Genomic DNA, 22,232 nt, shown 5'->3' on the forward strand with positions numbered 1-22,232 from the left:
AGAGCACCCCAAAAAGCAAGTATTGTTCATCAAAATCCTTGTCAATATGAATGGGAGCCTGAAAAATTAAATTTAAAGAACACTGATCCAGGACAAAGCCTAAATCAAGAGCTACATTGTCCGTTAAACATTCAGTTCAGTGCCCTGCTCTTTGCAAATAGACTTGCCTCTTGTAAGGGCAGTTTAGATCATTTGCATCCAGAAGTCTCAGAGCTTCATGTCTTCCTGTGCTCCGATAACTTACTGCCATGGTGTTCAGCTCAACAGGCCCTGTTGGCCTGAATGGTGTTGCATCAGTCTGGAGGCTGATCTGGCATACCGGGCCACATGATTTGGCCTGTGGGGCACCCAATGAGTCTGGAAATCTGGTGGCAAGAGCAGCAGTGGCAGCATTAATTGTCATGGCTGAGGGACACAACAATTAAAGTGTCACCACTCTCTCACCTGTAAATTTCCATATCCATGGAGAGACTGTGGGCTGGTTGACAGCTCTGCAAGCCAGACACACTCCACATGCCATACCTTGGACACCCCCTGACCTATCACATTGATCCAGGCCTGTAAGTCACAATAAATGATTTGTTTTTTCATAGCAAAGGTGAGGGAGATATATAACTAATAAAATTAGCATAACAATGCTCATTCAAGTGGATTGTATTTTAAAAAGTGAACAGGACAAATGTTGCATAATATACATTTAGAGCTTGCTGTACTAAAGTACCTTTTCATTTTAAATAGCTTTTTAAGTTGAAGATAAAGGTACTGAGGCTAGAATTCAAGTATTTAAGGGCTTAAGGATGCAAGAAGGTACCTTGTGCAATTTTTCAAAAGCACCTAATAGTACAGTCTGTAGCCAGTAATGTTGCACTAGCACACTACAGATGGCCTATTCAGGTTTTGGTCCCCCCATTTCTCCTTCCACTACTGGAGTGAGAAGCTTCCAATATTTTTGGCTGCATAAAAACATCCAAGTGTGAAAAATGCTATGCCAGTTTTCAGAGGAGTTAAATTAGAATCACATGCTGGGTAAAAACAAAGAGAATCAGAGAATATTTTACACTTACGCTATACTCTTCATTGAGGCTCCGAGGTACCATGTAAAAATTAATGCATTTAATCTCAACACTGCAATGGAGTATTTTTCAAATGCAGAAACTAAAGACAATAATATTGAATTATTTAATTGGTTCTCAGCCTTTTGTTTAGATTCAAGACACCCTGGTTGAGCGCCACTGTTTTACTACCTGTCTTCTCTGGCTCTCAGCTGAGGTCCTGCTCCACGTAAAACTGCCCTGTGTGCCTCATATGAAGCTGGACCAGGAAGGGCTGTGGCAGGAGCCACAGCCTGCCAGCATTAGGGTTATATGATGAGCTTAAAGTTGACAGGACCTGCCGACGCCCAACTCCTGGAAACAGAAGTGCTTGTAACACTTCTGCCTGCTCCAAGTTTATCTGATAACCCTAAGGCATACAGGGGTGTGTGCTCCCAGTCTGGCTCAGCATGCCAGGCAGTCCCACCTGCCTGCAGTGGTGGTAGCAACAGCATCTGCACTGCAGCGTTCCTGAAAAGCTCTTGTAGTACCATGGTTGGGAAGCACTGAATTATCTGAAGCAAGGCCATACAACACCAGTATATGGCAAAACCAGGAACAGAAAAACAAACACAAATTGTTTCCTCACAGTGAAATTTAACTAGTTAAAAAAAGTTTACTCTTTAAATGTAAAGTTATTAAAAACAGTAATGCAAAACAGGATTTAGAAGCAGCCTGTGTTTCCCAAGCCTAAAAGTAATTAAAAAATGTTAGTATTATGAATAGCAAATTACATAAAAGCCTATTATTTAGAAAAATGCATTTTACTGCAAGTAAAAACACAAAGTCAGGCCTAGATTAAGTATAAGGAGTATAACCAGGTGACTCAAAATCAGATTAAAATTAATATTTTGGTTAAATGCATTGCAAGTCTTCTCCTAAATTAGTCAGACTTCAAACTATTTGATATGGTGACTTTCTATTTTTGTACTCAATCATATTTGTAATCCTACCTGAACAACTATGTACTTTAAGTCTTTCCTCAACATTTTATAGTTTCAAGTCAACAACAAAATTTTACCCAACATAATTCTTTGCAACTGTAGAAGAATTTGTCAGTCATCCACATACAGCCGAAGACCTACCTAAATCCATACCTAAATGGAAGTTTGAGAGGCAGGGGTGCTTTTAATCTTACTCTTTTCACCACAGCCCCTTCCCCCACCTGGGCCATTGAATGACCGAGAGGCAATTAATGCCAGTTTTTGCCCCTCAGACTCTCAGTGACTTGGATCTCTGTGTCGTGGAGGGGAAGCATGCTGAAAAAAAGCGAGATTAAAGGTACTGCTGCACTGCAAACTTTCATGGTGATTTAGGTAGGTCCCTACGTATAGCTTTGTTGTGACAAAAAGTAGAAACTGTTGATTAAAATGTGCTCTTTGGAGGGCCATTCTGAAATGGGATCAAATATCATACTTCGGCTTTGGGTCCGATGTATTTGTTTGTTTGTTTTTTTACCCTTTGCAGCTTTAACAGTTTCTCTTCCAGAACTAATCAAAACCCATTGTAGGCAGCCTAACTGTAAAATACAATACGGTCACAATTCACAAAGAAAAACTAAAGACATTAAAACAAATGTCTTCTGACCAAGCTTAACCTGAACAAAGTGAGGTGTCAGACCAAAAAGACACTGCTTGTCCAGGGAAGTATTTTCTTTTTATATTCCTGTAGCAGCTGAACAATCCCTGTAGCCTCTCACTATTCAAAAAGTGTTGAGAATTAGTGAAAAATAAGCAATATTTTATTTCAAAAACCAGGTCTGTGCATGTTACATTAGCACTGGCTTGACTAATTTTGAAACAAATATCTGTTTAATGACAAATTAACATAAATTACACATGGCATGAAACATCTCTGATTATTTTCTTCCAAAATGTGGAAAATTAAACCCATCTCTACACCAACTGTTTTACACTTTTTATTGGAGACAATGACTAATATTTTAATGAGGGTAAAATTCAGTAAAATGAATAGAGACATCAGAATACAACTTTTAAAGGTACTGGGAGCTGTGCAAGTAATTCCACTCCAAAAATGTACCCCTCAAATATATGGAAACAGGCACTCCATCTAGCAAAACAAAGTACTCATTTCTGCTTTTCAGTCATCATCCACTGTTGGCTTGATTGTCACTCCTCTTCTAATTTGACCCCAGCCAATTAAACTGCAAAATAAAAAACAAAAATACATTATTTATAACTGTGTTTGAAAAAATATCCTGAATAAAGCCACATGCAGTCCCATTTCCATGTTGAATACTAATACCATAAGGTGATGAATATAACTCCAACCAATACTTATCAAATCTTAGGAAGATTAGCTACTAGCGATGCAGAAAAGGAGAAAGTGAGGGAAAGGGAGCACAAACATGACTAGTTTTTAAAGCAATGGGTTCATTTAAGAATTTACCATTGAACAGGGAATTAAAAACACCAACAAAGGTTTTATTCTCAACAACTATATATGGCTAACTGTAAAGATCAAGATGTGCACAGTTGTCTTTTCAACTGTTTCCAACTTATTTTTTAAAAGAAAATTGTGTGAAGACAATCCTCAAAATATTTCACTGTGAAATCATGATATTTCCTCTACAGCTTGCACACTGAGTGGACTCAGTTCTAAAATTGTTCAAACTGTTTGTACAAGTGGAAGCACTTACTACTTCCCCTTACACACCGCTTTTAATACATTCACTTGCTATTCTCCATTAAGATGGGTATTCCAAATAAGCTTTAAGGACTTTTCACTTCCCCAAATTCTAGGGCAGTGGGGGCAGGTATGCCACAAGTTAGCTCTGCACCATCCCTAAGTTCACTCCAATCCCCTTTTTCTGCTTAATATGCTATTTTCTGCCACTATGCTTTCTGCTCCCTTCCTGATCTGCCCCCTCCCCAATCAATCAAATGCCACACACACAGGATGTCTGTACCACTTGGGCTACAGGCTGGCCACCCCTGTAATGGGCAGGTATTAGATACAAGTGCCTTTAAGATTCTCCTAGTTTGTTACAGAGATGTGCAAAACCCAGCATTAGTCTTAGCTTTATCTGCCAAGAAAATTAGGGCCAATCATCCCAGAGAACAGAAAATACAGATAAAAGTAGAAATGAAGTAAACAGAATCCAGCATCCCTAACCTTCCTCAGTTGGAGCCTGAAGTTTAGGACTGATCCATATTTGGGCACTGTGTGTTTCTGCACAAGATCATTGCTGCATCTTGCATCTCCATCCAATTCTTTCCATTTTAATTCTTGAACTGCCTCTTCCATGCATGTGATTTTTACTCCTTCCCCCTAACACTCATCCCTTTTTTGCCTTTCTGCAGTACCTCATTCCTCAGATCCAGCTCTCTTACCCTTCAACACCTGCACTATCATATCATTCTTTTCCACAGGTGGAAATAATCTGCTTCCCCATTATTCTCTTCCTGCTGTCCTTCCTTTCTGCCAGGTTCGTCCTATTGCCTGGTTTTGATTTTTCCTGGTTCTCTTCCTTTACAAAAAAGCTGGAAACATTCTAAAAAGAAGGTACCTGGATGATGCTGTATCCCCAAGCAAAGGGGATCCATGAGAACATTTTGTTGAAACCAGAAGAAGAAAAAACAGAATAAAAATAATGGAATGAAAAAGCGAAAAAAAACCTTGTTCCAGTGACAGCAAGCCACATAGAAACAAATCATTGCTAAAGTGTTTAGCAATATGTACCTATCCACACAGCTCTCTTTCTTCTCTATGATTTCTCATTTCTTTCTGGATGCCAAACCTTTTCTCTGTTCAGCACGTATGTACTTGCTTTCTTAGCTGCACAGTAACCACTCCCTTAATATTTGTTAGCTACCCCTTTAACGCAGGCACCTGGCACTCAGGTCTGCTATTCTGCTGAACAGCTGCAGAAAAAGCTAGCAGGGTATAATGGTAAAGCAACAGTCTGCCATACTGCCTTAGAAAAGTTTTCTAAGATAAGTATTCAAAATCCTGTACTGTCCCAGCCAAATCAGGAGTATGGAAACAGTTTATGTTCCCTTCCTTTCTTATCTTTCCCCTGCCATTTCCCCCAGAGGTCAGGGAGACTAGCTCCCTTGGTATTTCTGTCATCTATTTTTTGTGGGAAATTTCAGCGAGCAGCTGCTTGTGGAGAAGTTTATCAATAAAAAACTTAAAATATGGCTAACAACCACTCTGCTCCCAAAGTTCAGGCTTCTGCTACCGGATGCCACTGTCTCTCTCTCTTTGTTCTTTATGCTGGCAATCCATGCACTTTCCCTCCAAATACACTGGAGCCAGGAAAAAAAGAAGTCCTTGTCCCTTCACATCCCTACTCTTACTACTTTGTTCTTATAAGGAGGCACACAAAGTTGCACATAGGCTGAATTTCCAGGCACAGCTCCATAGATAAAAGTACACTTGCTTTAATCCAGAGAAAGGAATTAAGTATAAATAAAACATTTTCCAGATACCAGTATCGTGAAGTTCAGAGTGGCTATCAGTACTCTGTGATGGGGTAGTAATATAAAGTTAACGCAAAGCACCAGAAAGTTAATTATGTTTAACATTCAATAACATATAACCAATCATTCTACTTGTGACAGTTTTGAAAATGATGCTGTGGCACTTAAATAATTTAACAGAAATACAAACGAATCTTTGACCAGAGCCAGATGTGCAGATTTGTCATTGAAATATTGTAGCAACGAGATGCATTATTATATTATCAACTTACCGCCAGTGTTTCTCAACTCTTCGACTAAGGGCAATTTTTTCTCCCACTTCCGTGCACACAGGGTTAGTTAGCACAATCTTGCCCAAATCAGCCTTCACCGCACTAACTCTCCCTCCAGTGGACAAAGATCCTATGTTTACCATTAAAACTTCATTCTTGGACAGTTTTTGCACCTGAAAGGTATAGAAAATTCTGAAAGTTAAGTTAAATTTTGAAACTTGCAATTTAAGATAATTTTACAGTACAATGAAAGGCACCACAATATTGATTCCTACTTCTACAAACTGAGGGGAAAAATACTGTGAAAGAGGTGCAAATTCTAAATGCCTAGGATCATTCCACACAAACAGGGTAAAATGTCTGACCCATGACAAAGTGTCTCATTTTTACCTTTTATATAAATCTTAGCACATGTAATACACCAGGTTCCTTGCTGCAAAGGTGATCTAGAAAAAAGACTGGCCTACCCTAGTCTAGAAAATAATTTTAATTTCAGGACTGCATAAATTAAAAAGAAAGCCAAATTTCTTCTCTACCGACTCTAAGTAGAATATATCTATGGAAACAGCTTGTATCTATGCAAAACAGATCATTGCCTCCTCCTTCCACCAAACAGAATCTGCACTTATACACCAAAACAATACCATGATGGTTTTGTTTGTTTGTTTTTGTTTTTTTTTAAGAACAGGTATACAATATGCTAACCTTTGCAGCTTTCTTGTCACCTTCAGTGCGTACACCTAGTAGTCGCCTAAGTAGAAAATAGGAAATTTCTAGCTCTGTGAATATTTCAGGCAGTGCTCCAACTGCACCAAGAACCTGCCCAACCATTCGGTCAGCCCGGCACAAAGTTGGATCAATCTTTGTGCCAACACCTGTTACAGAACAAGATAACTTCTGTGAAATAATTGAAAAGTAAACATTATATTTACATCCATTATATATACTCAAAGATAACCTACAATGAAATAAACTATTACTCAATGTAATAAATCATTCACTCAACCCAGATGAAGACAGATAGCAGATATTTTACTGTAATTTAGTTCTGAATATCTGGCATTTAACCAAGCAGAAATTCCATTAACCAGAATTTCTGACAGGCTGGGCATAGACTGGGCAGGGGGAAAGCTTGCATGCAGCGGCAGCTGCCACCACCCTGTGCTGCCGCCACTACCCCTCCCCCACTGTACATGCTACCGATGCCACCACCTACCACCCTGTCCTGCTCCCCACATGCCCTTCCCCTCCTCCCCGCCACCCCATGCGACTGGCACCCCCTCCCCAACAGGCAATCCCCTCACCTCGGGGATGCCAGATAACAGATTTTACTGTATTTATTTAAAAGGCCCAGTGATATGTAAATCATCTGTAAGCAAGGCCCTGGTACTCAAAGAAGTGCCATTTCACAACACACATCTCCTAGAACTGACTAATGAAACTCAAGTAAATAGCTAAATTATACAGTGCTTGGTATTACTGCATAAGGTATTTTATTACATTCATGCACATTGAAAAGTGATGTGGAACTGCACATTAATATAGTACTGCATAGAATTGAGTTTTCAGGGGAGACATGCAAACTTTTTGGCTCCCTGTATTAAATGCACAAGTATATAAAACCAAAGGTTTTGAAATACAATAAGCACAAGGAAAAAAAAGCCTCCTCATAAGAAAAAAAATGACCAGTACCTATTAGGCCTCCTGGAGCAGCATACTGTAGATCATTGTGTTCTGCAAAAAGGGACACAATTTTGGAAAAGATTGGCTTGCACATGAGTTTTCCTTCACTGTCCTTGGAGACTATACCAGGTCTGACTTCAATTTCCTGGCCCACCTGATTATCACAGAGGGGAAAAAAATAGATACATGTTTCGCTACAGTGCAAAGTTAGCTGTTTTTCAAAAATCACAGGTATTTAAATTTTTTTAATACTGGGTTTACATAGAACTCCCAGGTGTATTCAGTATTTACTGAAGGTTCAACTATCTGCTTTAAGGTAACACTTAAAGTCTAGTTTACTTACAAATTTAGATAGTATATTGGAGCCAGAAAAACTAACTATCCAAACCAAAAGAAGTACATGTTGTATAAATATCAAGTGTTAAATGTCCTGTTTACTTCCCAGTTTAACAGTCAAAGATGCTATTTAACAGCCAGAAACTTTAAAATATCCCATTGACAGTACCTTTGCCCCCACAAAGAACCTGAATACACGGTCATGGGTACTGTTGGTATAGTGACAGAATGTATAGTTAACACACCCAACCAGCTGCTAATTCTAAATAAAAGTATCTCTCAAACTCCATCTTTTTTAAACTTTTACCAAACAAACATGTCCAGACAAGAAGAAACTACAACCCCTCTTGTTGCAAAGCATAAGAGGCACATAAGAACTTTGAAGAAGGTCACTGTCATTTCAGAAGCTCTCTATATTGTTACTAGTAATATTTAAAAGATTACTGTGACAAATATACAACAAGTATTTTGGGTGCTTTACAGCTTTTGTGCAACATCATGTTTACTATTTACCATTTCTATTTATTTTTACAATAGAAAAGTGGGGGGAAAAAACTTAAGATAAAAATGCTTGTGAAATCAGAGTGGCACATGCCAACATCACCTGAAACTTTTTTTTTTAATAGTTGGCTATACTGAGTAGTCTATGCATTACATCAAATACAAAAAAGGTTTTGACTGGCCATAAAGAACCCCCCCTACTGTGTTCCTGTTCATTACTATAATGAGGTATTCAGAGGTCAAGAAAGTAGCTGCTACCTTTAGTACTCCTTTTAGAATACTACCACCAGCTACACCACCTTTAAGATCATCAACTTCACATCCAGGCTTGTTGACATCAAAAGACCTAATTACTGAAAAAGAACACACACCTTCATTAATATCAGCGCTTGGTAGATAAAATAATGCTGTTCTCTCTATGGCACTGAATTATATTTCATTGTTTTAATAATGTTGAACGCTGGCAAACTAGACTATATATCCCAGCACTTGTAATAGGAAAAAAAAGGACTGCTGGTTTTCCCATCTCATTATTAACATATTGTGTTTGGTATGCTCAGTGAACAAATATCCTCTAGATTTCCCATGTGCATGTAAAATCCATCTTGTGGAAGTAGGTTTTAAGATGTTGTGAAAAAAGTGTTAACACTTATGCAAATGTGACAAAATATGTTGTCACTATTAAAGTGTTAGCCAGACAAGTGATTATGTAAAAATGTCACCCACTCAACATACACATTCCTCACACCTTCAAGTATTATTTGCTAACAAGCATGTTATTTGCCAACATGCATTCAAAAGCTTGATTTTCATGCAACATTAGTTTGTCAGTGCTTAGAGTAATCTTCATACAAGAACAAATGTGACTTAAGTCTTTGAGAGGATAAATTAAAAAATTTTATATCATATTATAACCACTCCAAGGGCCTGGACATGCAACACATTTACACTAGCGTAATTTACATTGCATCAGTTTACAAAACCAAATTATACAAGAATCTTAAGGGCACAGATAAGTAATTATTCTGGGGTAGTTGCATGCAGAGAACTTCTGAGCTATTACTGAACTTTACCATTAGCTGGCACTGGAACAGGTAAGGGCTACTTTGGGATAAACTGCAGGCACGATACCTATTGTTACTTACACCAATAAAAGTTTAGCCCAGATTTTTCTCAGATTCAAGTCAGTCACACTGTTGTAGGGCCATATATTGTATGTCTGTTCTAGGTTTGTTGTCTTTTTTTAATGCTAGTGAGAAGGCTGATTACACCAGTGTAAACGTGTCACATGTCCAAGACCTTAAAGTGACAAAAAATAACAGTTCATTTACATAGTTGAATAGATGAATATGAATTCCTGCTATATACAAAGTTTCAGCAAACAGAAGCTGCAGTGTACTTAAAGCATCTGTCATGATCCTAGTATTGAGTTAGGGGACGAGTACTGCGACATGAAGATTAAATTTAAATATTTACATACCGATAAGCCTTGGTTCAGATGTGAAGTCTCGCAAAGGGACTGGAATTTTCTTTACTATATATTCACAAACTACCTCAATGTTGTATTTCAACTGTGCTGAGATTGGAATAATGGGAGCACCTTCTGCAACTGTGCCTTTTACAAAAAATAAAGTACTTTTACAAACATAGCTGTAGCATTTACCAAAAATATAGACAAACATTCAGACCATCTTGAAAACCATGAATGGAATTGCAGGGACAATTTCTATATTCCCAAAACCAGAAACTTAAAGTGATACAGAAATATAAGGTAGCTTTGTTTTTTATTTGAGCTCAAAGCAAGCCACACTGCTGGTGTTAGTAGCATAATATGGCTCATATTGCTTAAAATCGCTTATGCATTTAAAGTAGGAGGTTTATATAGTTCAGAGGTGGGCAAAATGCAGCCCGTGGGCCGGATGTGGCCTGCCACACCATTCTATCAAGCCCGTGGGGCCCCTAAAAAATTTAGAAAATAAATATTTATCTGCCCCTGGCTGCCTGTCATGTGGCCCTCGATGGCTTGCCAAAACTCAGTAAGCAGCCCTCCGCCCGAAATAATTGCCTGCCCTTGATATAGTTTGTTCTCCAAGACAGCTACAAATGGTTTTTTGCTCCAAAGAGAACTGGCTTCATTCTTGATGATCAGAAGTGACATGAAATGAATTCAAAGGATTATTCTAGTCATTTAATTCTAAGGAATGAAATAAGTTTTGCATGCTTTGGGAGACCTACACTGGAACAGCATTACAGCAAATAATAAAACATTTCCCTCATAAAGTGTAGATTTGAATTTGAATCCTCCAGTCTTATGATGCAACTTATGACTGGACCAAGTTGCCTTCAATGAAAGATTTCCTGCTTGTTTGGACCAGAAATAGACCCTCAGTGAGACATCTCTCTCTCTTCCTGAGTGTTCTGAAAATGAGAACTAGTGCATCTTGACCCTCACTGTTTGTTCTAGCAGATCCAGACCAAGATGTCCTACAAAAGATCAGAGACCTAAAATATTTGATGCATCATTAGCTATTCTGCAGTGAGGCTGCACTAAAGTTTGTACTTGAAGTAGAAATAAAATTCCCCATTTCAGACTTAGCTGATTTAGTTTTCAAGATTGGTATAAATTTTTTTCAGGACTTTTACACTTTCAGTCAAGTATTTCATTTGCAAAGCAAACATTTAAACAGGCTCTCTTTTGTAGTGACCGCTCATCTTATTCACATGTCGATTTCTCTAAAAACCTCAGTACTCAAAAAAATTCAAACTTTCAACCAGCTTGGACACAGATCACTTAATATGACTGCTCAGATCTAAGCCACATCCATTTGTGATGCTGGCAATTTGCCTCCATAGACTCAGTTTGCACATCTGTCTGTTGAACAAAACAGAAGGGAAGCTGGGAAAGTGATGCTAAAGGAAAGGAGGGAGTAACATTTAGCAGACCTTACTTAAAAGAAGCAGAAGTAAAGGATGGTCTACAAGGATGTGGCAACTGGGGCCATGGGATGGACAGCCCAATTTTATGCCTGACATTATGCCTCCTTCTTTGACTTCCAAAGTACATAAGCAACAGAATAGGAAACCCCTCAACTTGAGGGGGCAAGCAGGAATACAGAGAGGCCAAAATACAAGATGGGATTTGTAAAATGAAAGAGCTTAAGATTTCATGAAGTCCATGACTAGTTGTACAACAAGCAGCCAAGCAGTGCAATTTCAGCTGTCCACTGTAACTCTTTATTAAACTATTAAATTTGTTGCTGCTCTTTAAGCTTCAAAAACAAAAGGATTTGAAAAGCAAAACCATGAGTCAACTTACTGTACTCTTCCCAAATGCAAATTGTGTCCATCCTGCCTGTTAAAGCATCAATCTTTGCATGCACCTGCCTGTGTGACTCAGTAACTGGCTTGTAGACGTGCTGAAGTCTTATGATCATATGAAGCAGTGGCCCTCAAAATGGAAAGCATAACTTGCAAGAGGCCTTCAAAGGCTGAGTTGTATGCTCCTACATTAGACATTTCCCTTTTGAAGCTTTTTTTTTTATGGAAGGCATTCATACACTACAGTGATGAACATAAGTAGTTTGTATGTGAAGTGTCTGAAGCAGAGGAGCAACGGTTGGCAATATGCAGTTAACTTAAGTCAAAAGTTCACGTTAGTTTAGGACCTGGACTTTTATTAGCTAATTTATGTTAGCTATGGATGTTGCCTGCCCTGTTTCCCCCCCTAGAGATAACCTTTAAAGGTACTAAATTACAGTTGTTTGGAAGCAAATGATAATGCTATGAAATCCTGACTCTCATGCACAGAATTACTGAATGTGAATTCCTAGTTTTGGAAACCTACCTTGTACAAAAGAAAGAATCTGTTCATACTGCTCTTTAGCTTGGCTCTCCTTTACCAAATCAATCTTATTCTGTAGAATTAGAATGTGTTTCAATTTCATGATTTCTATAGCAGCTAAATGTTCGGATGTCTGGGGCTGAGGGCACGACTCATTACCAGCTGAAAGAAAAAGGAGAAATTATACACACAAATCTATGTTAAGGATACAAAAAGATACCTACTGAACTACTGTTTAAGAGAATGCTGCCAGAAAGCTCTCACTCATTTTTGTTTTTAAACTACTTACATTTAGTACATTGTTGTTACCAAAACTATAAACAACTAAGTTTCCCAAACTGCAATGACAGAACAAAAGACCCATGCAAGTATGTTATTCGGGAAGCCACCTTCCTTCCCACATACCTGATGTGCTGTTGATAACAACAGAATTTACTGATTTTCCAGGAAACATGGCCCATCTATCCACTCAGTTTTTTTTCCTTCTGAGGTGACTGGGAGCTAGTAGTCTACAGATGTTTCACATAATTAAAGCTGTAACAAGTTAGGCCTGTTATTTTTGTTTTGTTCCCATTAACTGGTGTTTATTCTGAACATCTAAAAAGGTTTTATTTACTTCCTATCAGTGGCATAACTGCTTTCAAGTCAGAATAGTGAAACTCTACCTAGATTAGTTTATTACCATAAGACTGGACATGATCAAGTACTTTGATTTGGTCCATATCAACTTTGATTTACCATTTTTAAAGACATCTTTGTACCCTTGTATAACTAGCACAATATATTTACATTAAGAGGAATAGAAAATGAGCTGACAGTTGAGGGAACAGAAAAATGTGCTTAATCTACTTAAACACCTTCACGATAGAATCTAAACTGTATCTTCCTAGAACAGTGATAATTTCATCTCTGCCCAGGATCCTCTACCATCACACGCATGCACAAATATTACTGCTTCAGCTACTAAACTAGTCAGAATGCTTTAACAACATAGTAAAAATTAACTTATGAAAGCATGACATCTTTGTGAACATTATACTTCAAAAAATATTTTTTTAGAGTTTTAATGGCATTCACTTTTTGTGTGTGTATAAAATCTGGTTCCTGTTTTTCTTTAGAATAATTGTGTTAAAATTAACCTGCTGCAATATGATAAAACAGGGTCAACTTTCCATCTAAATATTACCTATCAACAGCAAAGCTGCATCCATGACTGCTGCACCGTTCAGCATAGTAGCCATCAAGATATCATGACCAGGACAATCCACAAAAGAGACATGTCTATTTCATAATAAGAAGAGACAGAAAACCAGAAGCTGATTATCATTAACTATAAACCAGAACTGAGTTCATCATTAATAGGCATAAGGATTTAAAACACATGCAAATAATCTATACACTTCTAGGGATGTAGAAAGGTGCCTTTTGGAACTATTAACATGAATACTACTGAAAATCATCCAAACACAATCTTTTGATTATATTGCATAGACTACAATAACTGGACTATTTCAGGTTCTTGTCTGTATTCAACAGAAAAATCTTTATTCTGTAACATGGCAAGAACACAGCTGTATGCTGCTTCACTGACTACATTAAAAATTCACCAATGGTAAAGTAGTAGTAAAAGAAACTGGTGTGTTTAGTGAACTGTTTTGAGTGTTGGTCTTATAACTATCAAAGCCCACCAAAGAAGGGGAAAAAAAATCTATTTTAGAATAACTGCAGAGGTATGAAATATTTTGCAAGCACTCAAAACTGTCCTACTAAACCACCACAGATAATCTTCTACACCTTTTAGATACTGACTCCAACAATATTACACTATTACAATATTGTTATGCAAAGGCAGTTCCTTTACAGCATCTGATGAAGTAAACTGCTGCTTATGAAAGTTTGTTATACATCTCAGATTTAGTCTATAAAGGTACAAATTTACCCTGCCTTCTACCTGACTTCAGACTAACATAGCAACTACTTTTCAATATTACACTTTGACAAGAATGACTGCCTCCTCATCTCCAATTGTTTTCCTAACACACAGACTGACTCCCAAGTTAAGTTGTAAGTGTTCATAAGTCCAATTAAAAAGCCCTTATGATTTTGCAGTCTGTGGGGGAGAAGTTTAAGTGATGCTCTACTGTGAAAATAAACATTCAAATTATGTCTATGAATTTCCATGATAGCTAATATCTAACTGACTTTCAGAATTCAGATTATGAGTATGAGACACAACATTTTATTTAAAAGCCCTGCAAACAAGATGGAACTGTAAAATTAATATTATGCTTTTTCAAGTAAGTACATTGTCACCAGTAGCAGATTTTGCAATTCAAAAGTACGCCCTCAGCCATATCTGTACATTTCAAGATCTTTAAAATACCTTTGGACTAAAGTGATAGGTTTATTAGAAAACTCTAAACAAAAGCCTCCTCAGTCATTACAACTTATTCAGCAATCCCTGTCAATTATGAGAAATTGAGATTTGACTCCTCTCTCAACTGCACTGGTTCCAAAGAGCCAGTAGGAATAAAAAGCATATGTATCACTTAGTAAACAGTCACACCACAGAGATACAGGCAAAAGTATTCCAAGTTTACACCAGCTGCTGCTTCTGGCACTTTCCCCCGTAGTGGCAGAGGAAGTGTGACCACTGCTGGAGCTCTTCACTGCTGAACACCAAAGCCTTACATCCATGAGCTAAATCAAAAGGCTCTGTAGGCCACAGGTTGCCAAACTCAATGTAGAAAAAACTACAAACAAGTCAAGAACAACTGAAAGCATTCAATCTACAATCAGCCACCTGACTAATTTAAAGTTCCCTTTGGTCCCAGGAATATCTGTAGGGAATTCATCTGGTGTGCTACTTCCACAAGACCGGTAACACTCGGGTCGAGAACAGCTTGGATCCTCAAGTTTGTAGATCTGGAATAACAGAGAGAGAGAGAGAAACAGGGTTAGGTTAACAGTGGTCAGTCAGTCCCATATTTTTTCTCTCCCCCAAAAACAAAATCAGTTAATATGTCAAAACAAACAAAGTGCAGTTTCTAGAGTTATTGCAATAACTAACCTTAGCATTGGCATAACCCAGCTTGATAGTGATATTTCTTTCCAGTTCATTTTTGAATCTGACAGTATGAACTCCAGATATAGCTTTGACTACAGTTGACTTTCCGTGAGCCACATGGCCAATTGTACCTATATATTAAAAGCAAATATTTGTCAATACATAATTGTTTAATTTGTGCAATGTTCTGCTTCAAATTACTTACATATGTAGATGAAGTACTTGTTAAACCTTCAGTATCTAAATTAAGAACAAAATTTGTACAAGGTCACCCATAACCCCATGAAACCAGTTGGTTCAGAGATTTAATTGTAAGCATATTTAGATTTCTTCACCAGTTTTTTTTATAAAAACGTAGGCAATGATCCTGAGATAAGCTCCATGGGAACACTCTGGCTACTTACTGTTCAATGATCATTACAGAACCAGGACTATATGGAGGGAAAACAAGTTTCAGTTCTTTGAGAGAATAAGTCTCTCATGCCTAAAACATATACTACAACAACTACTTTTGAGCAAACAAAGCCACGGTGGAACTGTTAACAACATACTACTTTATTTAAAGTACAATGCTTAGATTTTTATTCAATTTTCTATATTTCACTGAAAAGTTTGGATTTTATCCACAGCATTTTAAAATAAAACTTTGCAGCACTGTGTTAGTTCAAGAGTGTCAAAAACTGTCACAACTATAATTAACTGTTCTTTTTTACCTATATTAATTGTAGCTTGTCTACTGATGACTTCTGGTGAGAGAGGTGTCAGCTTGGTAACATCCTGTATGGGGCAAAATTTCACAGTCTATAAGCAGTGTACATGTTTAGGTAACTACAAGATAACAAAAAGTGTTCTGTTAAGGAAACCCATCAAAAGTGTTTAAAATAGTTCTAACTGCTCACAGCATTAGTGTTCTGAAAGAGGTCAGAAAGAAAATTTGTAAAGATGCCTCTATAATTAACATGTTATTCAGGCATATATAATTAGAGAAAATAAAACTAGTAAAACTAATGTAAATTCACAAATAGCTATTTATAAACAGTGGGGAGTTTCCCAAATCCGTTTATTCCCATCTGTGTGGCAAAGGAAAGGCATGTAATGGAAAAAAAAATCCTCTTAGATTAACAAAGCTTTTTTATTTTATGGAGTGGTATTTGAAACAGTCCAAAAAAAGAATATTTTGTTTTAAAAGTATACAAAGTTTACTCCTAACATTTTACTCATTACTTTTCATCTCCCTGCACTGTCTGTTCAAGAAGTCCAACCAGGGAAACACTTGCATGATTACATACAACACAGGACCAGGGAATTTACAGTGTGAGAGATAAACTGTGGCTGTCACTGTGTATAAGAGTGACGTGTACAAGTAGACCTTGTCATCACCAAGACTGCTCCGCCTGCATAAAGCATGTGTCAGAGGCTACAGTCCATCTACCACCTTAGAAATTTGAGAATACAACCAATATATAGAATCCAAATTTAGGAAAGGGCCTGAAGTTTTCAAAATGGTCTAATATGACCACCTATCTATGCCCATTTGTGTAAAGGCTGGAAGCTATAAGGGGACAGGCTCAGGGGTTAGAGCAGGGGAAGGCAAAACATGGCCTGCAGGCCAAATCCAGCCCACCAGGTGACTTCATCCATCCCACAGCCAGATGCCTACCAAATTACTGTATCCAGCCCAGCCCTGGCCTGCCCCTGCTGTGCTCACATGGGGCTAAGCACCACCACTCACTCCTGCAGGGACAGTGCATGCTGTACTCTCACCCTCACCCACTGGACAATATTGACCCCAGCCCCACAGGTAGGGAAACAGCAGTGGGTGGGGAAAGTGGTGGCGGTGGCAGGCAGCAGGGGGAGAGGGAGGGAGTGGCAATGGTGGCAGCTGTAGCAGGCAGGTGGAGGCAGGAAGGGGAGTGAAGAGTGGAGGTGTGGTGGCGAATGGGTGGAAAGGTAGGGAAGTAGGCAGGAGAAGGGTGGCAGCAGCAGCAATCACGGGCAAGGAAAATGGTGGCAGCAGAGAGGGATAGGAGTGGTGGTGGCAGTGGGCAAGAGCAAAGCAGCAACTGGATGAGAGCTACCCTCCACACACCCACAGCCCCCCCCAAACCTCATACACCCCCACACCCCCACACATCACTACAAACACCCCCTCAACAAGACCCCCCCCACACACACCCACAATATATAAAAGAAAGACTTAATCTGAGCCATTACTCAATCACCTCTATGTACATGACACAAATGTACACAAATCAGTACAAAAATATTTAATTTGAAATAAAATTTAAATGTTATTGTAAATGTTCTATATAGGAAGGTGCCAAAGTCCCACACATGGAAGACCTCTGCAACATCACAGTGGTCACCCATGCCTTCTGCCCCCTGACCTGCCCAGACCCGATGGTATCATCGCGGCCAGCACCCATGAGGAGACCACCTGCAAGAGGATTGCAGGACAACCCACTGGACATGACTTAGTCACCTTCCTCAGTGACTCGCTGGAGGCTGAGTTCGGCAGGGACTTTGCCTCACTGTGGAGCCGAGCCCACAAGTCCATGCGCCACCTCTGGAAGTGCATCGGCTGTGCCTGGACATGGATCAAGGAGCACTGGGAGTCTTGCTGCAGCCAGCCCCGCATGCCAACCCCATCACAGTGATGCCCTGCATGAGGGCCTTCCTGGAATGGTTCCTGAAGGATGCCATCCATAACAAGCATGCCGGCAACCTGAGGTCCAAACCTGACCACAGCAAGATCTTCAATGACACCCTGAAGTGGGACTCCAGCAACCACTTCATGCCCAGCAGGAGCTTCACATGCTTTGTGGACTCCACCACGCCCGCCTCAACTGCCTGCCTCTGAACAGGGCAATCTCCCTCGGCCACCAGGATAAGAGATGCCAGCAGCGTGGCTACATGGCAGAGACCCTCCCCCACGTACTGTACAGCTGCAGGCCACATGCCAGAGCCTGGCAGCTCCACCACAACACTGCTGAGGACCGCCTGGTGAAGGCCATCCCAGCCACAGCAGGGGAGATCTCCATGAACCGCACCGTCCCGGGCTGCGAGAGCCAGATGCACCCCTACACCATCATCACAAATGAGGAGGCCAAGAAAATAGTGATCATGGACATACCATCACCTTTGAGAACTGGTGCCAAGCCTTCACTGATGCCCAGGCTTGCAAGCAGGAGAAGTACGCCCCACTGGCTGACATCCTGAGAGGCTGTGGCTACGACATGACAGTTGACGTGGTCATTGTAGGAATGCTCGGAGTCTGGGACCCCAGCAACAAAAGCATCCTGTATACCTGCTGCATCTCCCAACGCTATGCCAAGCTGATGCATCACCTCATGGTTTCTGACACCACTGGTTGGTCCTGCAACATCTACGTCGAGCACATCATGGGCCACCACCAGTACACCGACCCCAACAGACCAGACCCAGAGGGGACTGCCTGAATCCCCCTCTGCACCTGATGGACTCCGAGAGGAATCAACAGACTGCTCCACTCAAAGAGGACCCCCGCAATAAGACTCTATAAACTGAAAACCTCTTTCAACCTACCCCCTCCACCACTGCAGACCAGTGTACAGGCTTGTGTGCATCTATCTTCTTTCTCTCTCACCGTTGCAAACCCCCTCCCTCCCCTTCCCCCACCCCATGCTTAGTTGACTAACATTGTATTTTCTGTAACCTGATGAAGTTCCCCTCCTCACCCCCATCCCCCATATGTTAGTCAGTTGCTCAGGCACTTTGTATTTCCCTTATGGCTTTGTCATCTTTTTGGGTCATGACTCATAACATTTACCAATAAAATTCAATCTGTAACTTGTTTTTTTCCAGTTCCAAGATGGCAAACCCCCTTGCCAAAAGGAGTATGTCTGGTGGTAAGCAGAGGGAATTCCACTGGCAAAAGCCAAGGGTTAGAGGGCGGGACTTCTGGTCCCACAATGGTGATCACGGGGCGTGGCACCTGTCAGGGGGTGAGGCTACCCTTGCAGCCCTCAACAGCTCACCAAAATTTGTTAAGCGGCCAGCCAGCAGAAATAACTGCCCATCTTTGGGTACCTGCCAGACCTAACTTTTTATACTTTTCTTTCCATCACTTCCTCCCCTACCTCCTTTTTTACGGTTTGTCTTCCTAATGTTCAGCAATTTACTTTTTCACAGAGAGCCCCTTTTCTACCTTGGAAAGCTACTACAGTAGAATCTCCCTTACTTACCTTTGGGGCTTTTTCCCCCTTGTTTTCCCCCTCCCTTCTCTACCTTTTGTTTTCCTAATTTCCCCCTATTTACATTCTCACTAACATCCTGTCACATTTTTAGTTTCTCTAATTCTTTAGTCTCAGAAGAGCAGAGTCCCTATGCCTGAAGAAGGGTGACTATGCCCAAAAGCCTATAAAGAACTTTTTTCCCCAACTATACTGTTGGTCTAATAAAAGATATCACATCTACCCAAAGAATCTTGCCTGCCTATGTGCTTAGAACAACACAGCTACAACCAAAAACCCAGCACCTCTGGGTTAGACTCACTGAGAGTAGAATGAAGCAAAAGCAAAGCAGCAGAGTATGTAAGCAGCACCAGCAAGGTACAGAAAACAGAACTAAAAGGTCTTGTGTTCTGACCCCACCCACTGTGCCATCTCTTATGTTCTCTTACCCTACAAATAATAAGGCCAGCTGGACAGAACCAGGAAATATATAGGACCTTTTTGAAGGGAGTGAACAAACTATTCCTGGAGGAGAATCAGGGAACTTCACACCAACTGCCTTACATAGGTGTATGGCAAAACTAGAGAACACTAAAGAATATGGGGGAGGGGGGGGCGGGGGCAGGAAGAGGCAGTCTGAAGTCCGTCTGGAGGCCAGGTACTGTACAGACTAAGAAAGATATGTCAGATGAGGTTCCCCTGCTACTATAGTTTACAATAGATGGTACTACTTCCCACTGTTAACGCTGAGTACTGGGTGGCAGTTAATAATCTGGCAACCTCTAGGGTGGACTCTGGGCAGAAGAGCACCTTAAAGGGGGTACTAGTCTTATCCCTGGCAGAGGAAACACTACCAAAAGTTTGTGGAACCAAGGCCTGTTCCATGGAAGGGAAGACTGGGCTCTTTAACCCTGGCCAGCAGCAAGTCCAGGAGTGGAGATGCAGAAAAACAGACAAATGGATGATCTCCTTTGCTCTGGTAGCTCCTGCAGACAAGCTGGTTCCAAACATACAGGCATTGCCTCCCCTCTGGATTAAACCAGCAAGGCCAAGAGGGGAACATTGGTGTGCATGCAACTCAGTGTCTGTGCCAGGAAAGGTCATGCCAGCTTTGTTTTTGTCTTTCTACATTCATCATATTCCTCCCTCAGTGCCATTCTGTCTTGTGAGACAGGCAGACACCTACTACTCTAGCTGGATTCAAAAAGGGACTGGACCAATTCTTGGAGGAAAAAGGCATCAGCAGCTATTGAACATGGCAGTTAGGGGCACGGCCTCTGAATCAGGACTGCCTAGACCTTAAATGCTGGAGGCTGCAAGTGAGAGAGGAACAGTGGGGAAAAAAATGTTCGTCATACCCAGCCCATTCTCCCTTTCAGCATCCACCCTCTACCGCTGCATGACACTAGCCTACTGCGTGTCCCAAAAGATGGTGAGCTTAGGCCCACTGCCAAGTACTACTGTAATTTGTGATGGGGCTAAGCCTGCCATCTTTTGGCATTCAATAGGCTGGTGCTCTGACACCACTGTGGCATCAGGATCAGGAAATATATAGGACCCTTTTCAGGGTGGGTGAACAAACCACCCTCAGCGAAGCATCACCCCAACAGCTTTACACATGCCTAGGGCAAAACCAAAGAGCATTAAAGAAAATAACATGGAGTGGGCGGAAGCAGGAAGAGGTAGTTAGCCGTGTCAGACTGAAGTCAGTCTGGGGGCCAGATACTATACAGCAGCAGTTCCCAGTCTGTGATACAGATACCACCAGTAGTATGCGTTAACAGACTTATTTTAAATTACACTGTATGACAAACATTTGCTGGCAGTACTTAAGGTTGTATTGTTTTAAACTGGTGGTGTACAATCTGTCAGAGTTTGGAAACCACTGCTGTAGAGACTATTAAGCCTCCCTTAAGAAGGGAGCACAGTGGGGGACACGTCAACAAACTGTGCATGACACAAGAGCCAGAACCCAGGGTCTGACCCACAAAACGGCAGTGCCTATGTGCACTTAAATATGGTAGACACACAATAGAGCAGGAGCTCTTCTCAATCCAAGCTGGCTTCAGCAGCTGTAGGAGGATACTGGGGGGAGGGTGGGGCGGGAAACGTATGGTTGGGGGGGGAGAGGGTGCGTAGCTGCCTCTGCTTGGCCTACAGGGATGTATGGGAGCGAGGCAGCCCTAACAGAACGCCCCGCATGAGCCCAGGCAGCGAAAAGCGACGCAGCACTCCGCCGCCCCTCGAGCTCCGAACCCGAACCCGAACCCGAACCCGGCCCCGATCCCGGTCTCACCAAACTGGCGAGGTCCTGCCGGGAGAGATGCGGCTGCCCCAGAGTTACTCCTGCCTCGTCCCCCGCCATCTTGCTCAAAAGGAAGCGAGGCGTCCACCGCGCCCGCCTGACCCTGTAGCCAGGGGGGCGGTCCCGCGGCGCCGCAGCCCCTCGGCTGGGGGGCAGGAGCACGGCCGGGAGCGTGGACCGGGCCGGACTCCTGCTCCCTGCGGCTCGGCCCGGGGCCCAGAGTGTGTTGGCGCCGGCTCCGGGTCAGGCGCGCAGACGGGCAGCCCCGCCCAAGGCCCCGGTCGCCGGGTGATGCAACTGCAGGGGGGAGGGGCTGCTGCGGCCACGTGCGCCGGGGTATGGGGTGTTGGCGGCGCTGGGCCGCAGCGATTGTAGGCCGAGTGGTTCTGATGAAGGTATTGTTACTTGTCATCAGTACGGTCTTGCTGCTCCGCCTCGGGCGGGGATGGGGATATTTTCCAGTCCCGCGTTTCTCTCCGA

General features: G+C 41.4%; 1 protein-coding gene and 1 long non-coding RNA gene across 3 annotated transcripts in view; one reads left to right on the top strand and one right to left on the bottom strand.

Moving 5' to 3' along the window:
* Positions 1–4,706, top strand: part of LOC109305966 — an 11,182-nt gene extending 6,476 nt beyond the window's left edge. For both annotated transcript variants that reach the window (XR_002099790.1, XR_002099791.1), the window contains exon 2: positions 4,595–4,706. This is a non-coding gene — a long non-coding RNA (uncharacterized LOC109305966). The remainder of the gene's footprint in view (positions 1–4,594) is intronic.
* Positions 2,815–21,852, bottom strand: EIF2S3 (eukaryotic translation initiation factor 2 subunit gamma). Its single transcript, XM_019529163.1, has 12 exons — positions 21,744–21,852; positions 15,950–16,013; positions 15,240–15,367; positions 14,973–15,094; positions 13,356–13,450; positions 12,173–12,331; positions 9,809–9,943; positions 8,587–8,681; positions 7,501–7,645; positions 6,514–6,683; positions 5,809–5,981; positions 2,815–3,255 (listed from the first exon to the last, which is right to left on the bottom strand). Exons 1-12 carry the CDS (start codon positions 21,810–21,812, stop codon positions 3,192–3,194), a joined length of 1,419 nt encoding a protein of 472 aa, XP_019384708.1. The 5' UTR covers positions 21,813–21,852; the 3' UTR covers positions 2,815–3,191.
* Between the last annotated feature and the right edge of the window lie 380 nt (positions 21,853–22,232).

This window comes from Crocodylus porosus, unplaced genomic scaffold (genome assembly GCF_001723895.1).
Source record: "Crocodylus porosus isolate Cpor-Errol unplaced genomic scaffold, CroPor_comp1, whole genome shotgun sequence".
In the NCBI taxonomy this organism is placed as follows: Eukaryota; Metazoa; Chordata; order Crocodylia; family Crocodylidae; genus Crocodylus; species Crocodylus porosus.